An 11,689-nucleotide genomic window follows, 5' to 3' on the forward strand; every position below is an offset into this window, starting at 1 on the left:
CTTCAAAAGCCATGATCTCTGTTGCAATGATTCAACTCTGCCATTGTAAGTAGGAAAGCAGCCATGGATAATATGCACACTAGCAGTCGTGTTCCAATAAAACTTTATTTACAAATGCAAGCAACAGGCCAGATTTGACCCACAGTCCATCATTTGCCTGCTACAGTTCTACATTGACCCTCATGTCTTTTATCCTGACCCCAGAAGAGAGACCATCCAAGCACTCTGAGAAATCCTCAGACCCTGGGCCAGCCTAGAAAAGAAAACAGAATAGTTCTTCTCAAGGCCCATGAGGAGCTATAGCACAAAGGCCCCTCCTTCAGTTCTCGAGTCTTCCTGAGGCTGAAGCTATCAGACCGCCTGGTGCTGCCTGTATCTTGTCCAGGATTTGTGCCCACTTCTTTGGGGTGAATTTAGAAGGGTGGCAAAATAGAGCAAGGGAGAAAGCAGGCCCCTTTCCAGGCACTCCAGAAGTTTTGTGTGAGTGATTGCAGATTGTTCATAACCATGAAAGCCAGTTTATTCCCTGATAAATTATCACGTGTATCTTCTAGAGAGCTATCTGTAATTTGGATCAGGAGTCACAGCACCAAGCAGGCCTCTGTATGTGTGTGTGTACGTGCACACGCGTGTGTGGTGGTTGGGGTAAAGGTGGAGGTATTCTCTCTTCAACCTGCTTGTTTCTCATTTAAACCTCCATCCGTGGTGAGTTTCTGTGTGGCTTTGAGCATGTTCCTTATTCTTCTTGACACCTCTGTGTCCTCATCTGGACAGCTCTACCCCTCTCCCCTAGGGTTGTCCGGATAATCACATGAGATAGTATCATTGAAAGTACATTATAAAAGTAAAAAATCCTCAGATAAGTGAAGGTAGGATTGCTACTACAGATTACATTGTTCGATCAGGAAATTCTCAGCACAGGGGTCCTATATTTAAACTTACGTAAATGTTCCTAAGTTGGTAATGATTTTATGTTATCCAGATTATTAGAATGGAGCTTAAAAAGATGGCCATGAAAATTCTTCACTGAAAACTTCCATCTTTTCAGTTGGGAAGTATGGTTTGAGCTTTGTAAAATTCTCCAAATGGCAACTGGCTACTAGTTTGCTAGGGCTGCTGTAGCAAAAGGCCACACACTGGGTGGCTTGAAGCGCAGAGGCCCTCGTTCTGCAGTTTTGGAGGCTGGAAACCTGAGATCAGTGTGAGCCAGGTCGGTACCTTTGGAGGCTGTGAGGGGGAATCTGCTCCAGGCCACTCTCTGGCTTCCGGGGTTGCCCACAATCGCTGGCATTCCTTGGCTTGTAGATGCATCAGCCTGACCTCTGCCTTTGTGGTCACACAGTACGGTCTCTGTGTCCAAACTTCCCCTTTCTATGAGGACAGCAGTGGTATTGGCTTAGGGCTCCCACTGAAGACCTCACTGTACCTAACTACGTCTGTAGTGACCTGATTTCCAAATAAGGTCAATGTTCCGAGTTCTTGGGGTTGGGACTTGAACTTGTAAATTTTCAAATGACACAATTCAACCCATAGCATGAATGCTGGCTGTCAGGCAGCCTTGATTGTGTGTCTCCCTTCCTGAAAATCTTCTTTTCATGGTCACTTTCTATAAGCTAACCCTCCCCGGTCCTGAGCTCACAGACTATCATGATGCAGCTCTTGTATGCCAGGAGCCCATCACACCTGGGCCTCCTGCAGCTTTCACTGCAGAGATGAGCTCCCTGAGTTCCCGAGTGCTGGCTGCCTCTGTGCTACAGCACACACTGCTCCCTTCGTTGGGAGATTCTTCCCCTTTTGTCTTCCTAGAGAAGTCCCAGCTCCGGACCTCCTCTTAAAAGCCTTCTCTCCTCATCCTCCCTCCTGGAAACTCCACCCTCTCTGGACCTCTATGCTTAGGTCTTGCTTTTCCTGATGTTACCATGCTGCAAGGCAACAATGTTTCTATTTCCACCTCTTTGGCCCATCTGTCTAGAAGCTTCCTTCTACCAGGGATTAGGTCTGTTCTCCTTTGTTTCCCTAGAGCTTAGCCCATACCTGGTGCTCTTTAATTGCTTAATAAATATTTGTTGAATTAATGTGTGAACTACTGAGTGAAGAATCTTCTGTTTTTAATGTTTGTTCATTTTTTAAGAAAATCTATTCTAGCTACCTAGGAAGCAGTGAGGGTCCTTAACAAAGTTGTCTAAGATAATTCATTTTTGTTAGGGGCAAAGAACAGTAGGGTTTAGATCTGAGTTCCATGTTGTCATTCATTTGTTCAAAACCGCATGAATTAAGAACCACTGGGCATGTGATGTGCACATATGGAGATTATGAGGCATCTAAGAGCTATGAGGCACAGTCACTGACCTTAAGACGCTGACAAGGAGAGAGGATACATGCACCTGACAAGTTAACTACAGATACAATCCAGCAAATCTATGAGTAAGGTCTGAGTGAGTGGGACAGGTAAGAAAAGCCGACAGAAGTCTAGGGTGGTCAGGGAAGGCTTCTCGGAAGAGGTGGGCCTGGCTGGAGCTGGCTTAGAGGATTTGATGAGATGGAAAGGAAAGTGTAGTCAGAGACCAGCATGAGCACGGGCCAGAGTGAACCAGGCTCACTCAGGAGCCATGTGGAAGCATCGTGCAGGGAAGAAGCAGGAAATGAGGCTGGAATCATCGCCTTGAATGTCCGTGTTCATTTCTTTTGCAACTGCTTGTTTTTCCCTCTCCTCCCAGAATGGCTTATCCCCAATTCACATGGCGGCTCAGGGAGACCACCTTGACTGTGTCCGACTTCTATTGCAATACAACGCAGAGATAGACGATATTACGCTGGACCATCTGACACCGCTCCACGTGGCAGCCCACTGTGGCCATCACAGAGTAGCCAAGGTTCTTTTGGATAAAGGAGCCAAACCAAATTCCAGAGCCCTGGTGAGTGAAAGGCTACCAGAGAAGGTGCCAGAGGGGCAGAGGCTAAGGGAAGTAGGACCAAAGCTGCGTGGCTGAGCCTGTTGGGAAGGGCACCACTCAGTGCCTGGGAGGACCCTCGAGACTCGGCCTGGAGAGTGGTGGGGCCTGCTAGGGCTGGGGGGCATGGCGGCCCACAGGCAGAGTGGTGGCCTTCGCACTCCCCACCACATCTAGCTGGGTGTCACCCTCTGTACTCCGATGGCAGGCTAAGTGAGGTCAGGGGTGGTCTGGGTGCAGGAGACCTCCATAAAAAGCAGTGTCCGTGGTATGTATGTGGGTTGGGACTGCTGCTCTGTCTAAGCCAACCCAGAGCTGAGGAACAATGATTTCTGGATTTTTTTATCTGCTTTGGGGTGGGGAAGGGGGGCAGTGAGTGAAATAGCTAAGCTAAGAAGCATCCTTCCTCTGCTCATGGGCTTAGAGCTTTCATAGTGCTGGTGTAGAAGTGAGTTCTCACCTGAAGCAAATTCCCTCCCAGGAAGATGGCTCCTCTCTCTCTTGCCCCAGGCCAGGCAGTCCCAGGCAGTGCCGGGGATCTGGTGCAGCCCTTGACCCCCATCTCCTCTCTCTCCACTCCCAGAGGGGAGAATTTAAAAGGCAAGAGAGCTTCCAGGTCTTGCAAGGATGTCTTCTTCATTCATTGAGAAGGCTTTCCTTGAGCTCTTGCCACGTGCCAGGGACCACTCTGGGCTAGCTGGGGGATTTCTTGATGTCAACACTGTTGACATTCTGGGTCTGATATTCCTTGTTGTGGGGGCCTGGCTTGTACCCAGTACGATGTTTAGCAGCATCGTTGCCACCGTCCCGCCCCTCCCCGCCCCCTCCACCTGTTAATATCCTCGCCCCCTGGTTGTGACAATCAACAGTGTCTCCAGACACTGCCAACTGTCCCTGGGTTGGGGTTGGACAAAATCCTGTCACCCCATTGTGAGATCCACTGCCTCCTGGAAAGACAGACAAAAACAAACCCTTGTAGAGTTTACATATACAGCAGAGTTGCTAAACCGAAATCTACTTTACTAAAAACGTCACATGGTTTCAAGGGAGCAGGAACATGACTCGCTTCACTAAAGTCCTCCTTATTGTCAATTTCCCCCTCAGGAAACTTGAAACTGCAGGCCCTTTTTGTGCGTCCAAAATATGATTAAATTTTTAAAAAAGGTTTATAAATAGCTTGTTCAGGGACACTCTTGGTGCCCAAAGTGAGAGCCACCTGCCTCTCGGGTGCTTCACTATAACCCTCGTTGCTCCCAGGCTGTGGCGGAGGCCGCCTTCGCATCAGCAGGGTGGGCCGGGCGCCCCTCGGCTAGTGTGGTAAGTTCCTGCTTATCTGTCTCTTTATGTGTGGGGCTGCAGAACGGCTTTACTCCCTTACATATCGCCTGCAAGAAGAACCACATCCGAGTCATGGAGCTGCTACTGAAGACAGGAGCCTCCATTGACGCCGTCACAGAGGTAGGAGCACCCTGCAGGTGGGCTGATGGGCTCTGCCCGTGGACTTCATCTGAAAGCTCTCTGGAGAGGTGTCCTATATAGCTAAGTGAGGCTGCAGGGCTGTGTGTGTGGTATGCACATCCAGACTGCTTGAAGGAAGGAATTGGGTGACCAAGGTGAGGGAACACATGTGGAGTTTCAGGGAGCTCTCCAAGATCAGATGGAAGTTGTTGAGTTGTAAAGCACACAGAATCACCCTGCGGTGATTTTTTTTCCTCCACCCATTTTCCTGGGTGCAAACCCATCTCATTTAACAACCTTTGCTTGGAAAACCATTCTGGCACCCCTAGAAGCAAGAAAGCATTAGATTCATCTGACTCTCTCTTCCTTATAGGAGCAGGAAAGGCTCTTATGTTCTCATTCCTCTCTTGTGTGTTCCAGTCTGGCTTGACACCCCTCCACGTGGCCTCCTTCATGGGGCACCTGCCCATCGTGAAGAACCTTCTGCAGCGGGGGGCATCACCCAATGTCTCCAATGTGGTAAGACAGTGGGAAGAGCCAGGACTCTTTCCTCTGGATGCAGAGCTCAGAGGGGAGATGAGCTGCTGATCCTAAGGTCACCTCTCTGGGGATAGAGCTAGAATTCTCAGAATGGGAGAACTTCATATTTGGGGAGATTGAGGGCATATATTGACTCTTTCCCAATTAAATTCACACATCTGCTCTGAGGTTTACTTTTAAGTATGCGCGCGCGCACACACACACACACACACACACACACACACACACACACACACGTCAGGCTAAAGGCTTCGTGCTGGGACAGCTCCACCTCTTGGATGAAAACAAACCTGAAGTCTCTCCAGGCTGGCACTTTGGAGCTCTGTGTGTGTCCTTTTAGAAACTCAGCATATATTAACATTTCTATAATTCTGTTGTTTTACAGAAAGTGGAGACCCCGCTACACATGGCAGCCAGAGCAGGGCACACGGAAGTGGCCAAATATTTGCTCCAGAACAAAGCCAAAGTCAATGCCAAAGCCAAAGTGAGTTCTGGAGGCAGGAGGGATCCTGAGATGTAAGCAATTCAAGTGCAGTGAGGAGAAATCCATCTTTATTAGAAGCCCTGCTACAGTGCTGGTGGCACAGAGCTTCCTTGTCATTCCCATGGTGGTTGTACCAAACACTCAGATTCTGCTGTGCAGGGGCTGTGAGAAGGCCAGAGATATGTTTGCATCAGAGCCATGCTACTCATTAGGATAGCGGAAGTCCAAAGAACATGGCTCGCTGGCAGGAGTTCTTTGGGCTGAAAGGGTTTCTTCATAGTGGTTACAGTCGTGGTGTGAGAGGCAACATTTTGGAGAATATGCTGCCAGTGAAAAGCAGTCAGGAATTACTTGATCTAAAACATAGAAGATTCCCCCTTGTTGTAAAAGTTATCCTAGAGGGATTGGATGAGTGAACAGTGAGAATTGCTACTGAATTTGCACTGTGATTGGCTCTGACCAAGCTTGGGCTCTTCTACCCTGCAGGTGACAGAAGCTCTGTTTAGAGTTAGAACTGTGGTTTGCATTTGGGCCACACGGGGAGGCTGCCAGCTGGGCCCAGTAGCACAGAGACCCTTGCCTTGAACCCCTTCAGTATCAGGGGAGGAGGACCAAGGGTGAGAAGAAAAGTCATCTTTCCCCTTCAGCCGTTTGGACTTCCCCATGACCCCATCCCCAGACAGAAAGGCAGGCATCTGCTCAGACGTGACCTGGGAGATGAGAGCAAGCAGAGAGCACACTGAGTGCCTGTTACGTGCCGAACATAGTGTGAAACATTCTGTGCACATTGCCTGCTTGACCCTAACCAGAGCCCCATGAGGTGGATTATTGTCCCTGTTTTACAGATGGGAAGGCTGAGCCTTGAGGCAATTTAGTAGAAATAGCAGTAACTTGAAGTGTAGTTGTGGGGATTAAATGAGAGAGCATATTTGTTTCTGTAACTCAGAAACTTGATCTGAATCCCAGCTCTTTATCTTACTAGCTGCGTGACCTTGAGAAAGTCACTTACCCTCTCTGGGCCTCACCCTTCTCTGTGAAGTGAAGAGTTGAATTAAGAGCCCTTAGTATTCCCTGTTCTTTGTTTCCACCTTGGGTTCCAGGATGACCAGACCCCGCTGCACTGTGCAGCCCGCATCGGCCACACAAACATGGTGAAGCTACTGCTAGAAAATAATGCGAATCCCAACCTGGCCACCACTGCTGGGCACACCCCCCTGCACATTGCAGCCCGAGAGGGCCAGGTGGAGACAGCCCTGGCCCTTCTGGAAAAGGAAGCATCGCAGGCATGCATGACCAAGGTACAGCCTTCTTCCATCGCTGGGCCTGGGGTGTGGGATGGCTGTTCCTGCCCAGTGCTCTGTGTTGCCTTGATGATGCTGAAAGCAGTGAGGAGGGCCAGCCCTCCCAGACCAGCCACATCTATGAGTTCGATGTGTCATCCTTTCCCCAGAGAACGGTAGTTTCTCATCCACCCACCTGGCCTTCAGCCCTTTATCATGGAATGGCTATTAGCTCCGGACAAGTCAGGTTCTAGAACACAAGAAGGAGTAAGACTCAACCCTTGCCGTCAAACTAGCTGGTAGTCGAAGTGACCCTACAGGATGGCATCATGCCCTGTCACCAGAGGCGTGGTGGGCAAGTGGCAGAGGAATCCTGTTGATCCCCGGGGGTCTGGGGCTCTTGGAGGAATCAGAGATTGTGGTGTCCTTTATTGATTGGTGTCTCCCTGCCAGTTAAGGTGGGACACCGCCTTTGCCATGGGCCCATTCCCTGGGGGAGGACAGCCCTGATGACCCACGGTTCTGATGGCCTGTGTTTCTCCTCAGAAAGGATTTACCCCTCTCCATGTGGCAGCTAAGTATGGGAAGGTCAGGGTGGCAGAGCTGCTGCTGGGACGGGACGCGCATCCAAATGCTGCTGGAAAAGTGAGTTTGAACTTCCCTCCATCTCTCAGTTTAGAGGCCAGAGCAAGGGATGTGCTTTGCCATCTGTGGATGGCATCCTTGCCTAGGCCTACTGTGTTCATCTCTCAGATGATGGGCAGCCATCCAGGGGAAGGGGCTCTGGGAAGACTCTGACAAAGGCCTTGTCCTCTTAGAAAAACCTGGTGGCCTTCTTGGAGCATGTGTGCATTGAGCTGCCCCACCGGGCCCTGCAGGAACTGGGAGGTGCCCTGGGGTCTGGCTTTGTTATGCTCTTGAGTGACTTCAGATCGAAATTGGGTTTGGAAGGACTTCTAACCAGATCGTGCCTGTATAAAAGAAGGGTTGCAGATCCCAAAGTGGTGCTGCTGCCAGCCAAAGGGGTGGCTCATATAAAGCTGGTCAAGTGAAGGCTGCTGTCTTTATCCACCTTGCCCCTGCAGAACGGCTTGACCCCCCTGCACGTGGCCGTCCATCACAACCACCTGGACATCGTCAGGCTGCTGCTGCCCCGGGGTGGCTCCCCACACAGCCCCGCTTGGGTAAGCCTGCCTCACTCCACACACCGGGGCTCCGGCCCCAGACCCATGCAGTGCAGGCCGAGGCCCCTGCAAGGCGGCCAGCTCCTGCAGGAAGCTCCTGGCTGTGCCAAGAGCAGCGAAAGGGTTTTCATGTTTTGCTTTTATTTTTACCTCAGAAATCTCGCCTCACTTACACAAATGTTCCCTGCAGTAATTGCTACTATTTGGAGACCAGGAGTAGGGTGGGAAGTGGTAACACATCTCAGCAACAGGTCACCTCACAGAGCAGGAATGATTGGGTTTACACGACAAATGTGTTCCCCACACTACTGTTCTGTCAGTTGGCTTGTCAAAGGTCAATGTGTCCGGGAGCCTCCGGAAGCAGTGAGCCTCGTTCTCAGTTCTGACTCCACACGTTGCTGGTGGCATAAGGGCCGCACTTCTGAGAAATATTCAGGGTCGAGGGTGAACCTGCCATAACCTTGAAGCAAGGGGTCTGTTTCAAATGTGAGTAGTCACCCCCAAATGTATTTCTTTTACGAGTTCAGAGTTTTAAATCATGGTGTGGTTTGGGTTTTTTTTTTTAAGATTTTTATTTATTTATTTGAGAGGGGGGTGAGAGCATGAGTGTGTTCACAAGTGAGAGGAGGGGCAGAGGCAGAGGGAGAAGCAGGGTCCCCGCTGAGCAGGGAACCCCACGCAGGGCTCTGTCCCAGGACCCTGGACCATGACCTGAGCCAAAGGCAGATGCTTCACTGACTGAGCCACCCAGGGGCCCCACACATCGTGGGGTTATTTAACAGGGTGCACCCATATAAATTACATGGGGGACATCGCAGTCCAGTAGGGCAGCCCCTGAAATACGCTGCTCTGCGTAGCAGATTCGCTGCCTCTCAAGTTGACCAGGCAAAGGGAGTTGACAGGGCTGCTTATATAAGATCAGACTTTGGGAGTGAAGGGAACTAGGACAAGGTGTAGGGATAAAGCTGGACACGAGGATCGTTTGGGGGTACAGCCTACCTCATGTGGGGCCAGAGGGTGTGCAGTGTTTGTCTGTGAGGGAGGGGACTGATGGCCACGCAGGAGAGGGCGAGGAGGCAGGGGGCAATGCTCTGACGCAAGGACACACGAGTCAGGGAAAATCAGAGCAGGCCTTGGGTGCCTCTTCCCTCCTCAGAGTGGATGCTCATCTGACTTTCCCAGCATCACTGCCGTAGACACGCCGCATCTCCCAGACACCTCTGTCTCCTTGGGCTCCTGTGCCCGCTGTTGTAGCAAGCCCACGTCACTGTGTCGATGAGCATGCAGTCCTGCTAAGATGTGACTTACTCCTGCCTCTAAAAATAAAAAGCTGGACTCCCCACCTCCTCACTCCCCTCCTTATATAAAAGAAATCGGAGCCAGGTTCATGGTATTTAAAGAGAGCCTTATCCAAGTACAAACCTTGTACAGATGGGGTTTGTTTCCATGGCAAAAATAGTTTCCCAAGTCGTCTGGCAATTTTGTAGAATTTCACATGTAAATCTCTCAGCATCCAAACCAAACCCTCCCCCTTCTAATTTTGATGCTAATGTTGTTTTAACATTTAGGCAGATTTCTCTCCAGCATCCATCCTTTTGGATGAGCTCATCTCCCTGGGGAAAAAGACCTTCTCTGTGGCCCCCAGCCCTCCCTAACCTTTCTGCCTAGCTGTCCCCTGTCCTTATCACCTACAACAGGTCATTCGTTCCCTTGGATGCCCCTCTTTGCAAAGCGCGGAGGGGTAGTCTCTGTTCTGAGACCGCCAGCTGCTCCTGTATGTCAGTTTTAACCAAGGGTCACCTGACCTGAGCTGCCTCCGAAGCAACTGTGCCCTTTGCCAGGACAGGGTGCTGATTTTGCCAGTGTGCACATCCACTGCTGCCCAAATGACCCAGACTCCTGATCGTACTTCCATGGGTATACTTCAGCTTGCTCCGGTTACTGCCGTTGTCTATTAAAAGAAGTCCTAATAATCATTGCTTTCATGCTGTGAATACCTACCTGCTCCAGGCACGGGCTAGGGGTGCAAGTGCCTCATCCCAGTTCCTCTCATGCATGTCCTCAGATACTCATCTCATGGAGAGTGAGTTCCTTTGCAGAAGCCTCCAGATCGTAGGCTTTACCTAGAAAGCCACACCTCTTTCTTTGCTTTCCGTTGATATGCTACAAACACTATTTTGTTTAGTGAATTATTATAATCAAAACATTGATCTCGTTACAGAGGCAGAGGACTGACTCCATGTCCCCACATTCCGGGCAGGGCACGTGTCCCCTTATATCACCTGCCCTGGCCTGCCAGCCCAGGGGGAGCCCCAGACCCATTGCACAGGGAAAGAAGTGGCCTCTGATACTCTTCCTTCATGAAATGTTGGGGTGGGGGAGAGTGGTTCTTACTGCAGATAAGAGCCTTCCAGTTCTGTGAGCTGCCTGCTTGAATCCTAGCTTTTGTGGTAACAGAGCACCTCCTACAGAGTGGTCTGTTAATGCTCAAACACAGAGAACAGGGGTGAGGAGAGGCACAGGACATTTGCTAGCTCTGTGGATCCTTGAGAACTGTCTCCAAATGGACAGATTTGATTGGTTGGTTGGTTGGTTTGTTGACTTTAATGGCTCTCCTAGGTAATGCCAGCTTTGCTTAGTGGGTGCCCAGCAGGCCAAGAACCAGGCCTCACCCTCCCTTTGTTCCCTCCAAAGACTTAATATTTAAGGCGTATGCTCATACTGTCCACTCAGCATTCTTATAACCAGGCTCCTGGCGGTGTCTTCTGTTTCAGAATGGCTACACCCCTTTGCACATTGCTGCCAAGCAGAACCAGATGGAGGTGGCCCGCAGTCTGCTGCAGTATGGGGGCTCAGCAAATGCAGAGTCGGTGCAAGGTGTGACACCCCTTCACCTGGCTGCCCAGGAGGGTCATGCAGAGATGGTGGCTCTGCTACTTTCGAAACAAGCCAATGGCAATCTGGGGAACAAGGTAAACGTGGCTTGCTTCTCCAGCTTTGCCCTGTGGTCTTGGAATGTTTTAGTAGTAGCTAACTAGATATTCTATCTGAATATTGAGGTGCTCAGTTTCTGAGTCGAGTGGTGTGTGTGTGTGTGTGTGTGTGTGTGTGTGTGTGTATAATCCTTACAACAGTCTTGCATCGATTTTATCTCAGTTTTATGAATGAATAAACAGGATCAGAAAGGTTGCTTATTCCCAGGTTGTGTGGCCCTGACCTTATCTGATGCCTTTTCTAAATAGATTGTCTCAAGGATCTGCAAAAAGATCAATATTAATATCCATAGTACACTTCCTCAAATATAGGCCAGTGTCTACTTTCAGGAATGTAGTAAGTAACTTGGTACCGAATATACTTTTTCTGTGGGAGAGTATTTTTAAACTCCCACCCATATGCTAAACTAGCAGTTCCCAATCCTGGGACTATTGGTGGAGGAGTATGGGTCCTTCCAAGACCGTACACCACGTTTCAGAGGGATAGGCACATGGACATTTTTCTAGGTGAGGTCTTCATCATTTTTCTCAGTTTCTCAAAGGAATGCATGACCCAAGAAAGACTAAGAATCACTTATTTTTTAAATAATAGTTTTATTGAAATATAATTGACATACAATAAAATTCATCCTTTGAACTGTACTATTTGGCGGTTTTTAGGACATTTCATTTTTTAAATAATAGTTTTATTGAAATGTAATTGACATACAATAAAATTCATACCTTTGAACTGTACTATTTGGATGTTTTTAGGATATTTCAGAATCAGGCCACCATCACCACTGTTGAATTACAGAAT

The 11,689-nt window shown here is 49.5% G+C and overlaps 1 protein-coding gene across 1 annotated transcript in view; it reads left to right on the forward strand.

Moving 5' to 3' along the window:
- ANK1 (ankyrin 1) overlaps positions 1 to 11,689 on the forward strand; it is a 216,623-nt gene that overhangs the window by 149,367 nt on the left and 55,567 nt on the right. The window contains 8 exon segments of the mRNA XM_025440516.3: positions 2,718 to 2,915; positions 4,311 to 4,409; positions 4,830 to 4,928; positions 5,335 to 5,433; positions 6,534 to 6,731; positions 7,260 to 7,358; positions 7,799 to 7,897; positions 10,672 to 10,869. Coding sequence (XP_025296301.3) covers positions 2,718 to 2,915; positions 4,311 to 4,409; positions 4,830 to 4,928; positions 5,335 to 5,433; positions 6,534 to 6,731; positions 7,260 to 7,358; positions 7,799 to 7,897; positions 10,672 to 10,869 — 1,089 coding nt within the window.

Source organism: Canis lupus, chromosome 16 (genome assembly GCF_003254725.2).
Source record: "Canis lupus dingo isolate Sandy chromosome 16, ASM325472v2, whole genome shotgun sequence".
Classification (NCBI taxonomy): domain Eukaryota; kingdom Metazoa; phylum Chordata; class Mammalia; order Carnivora; family Canidae; genus Canis; species Canis lupus.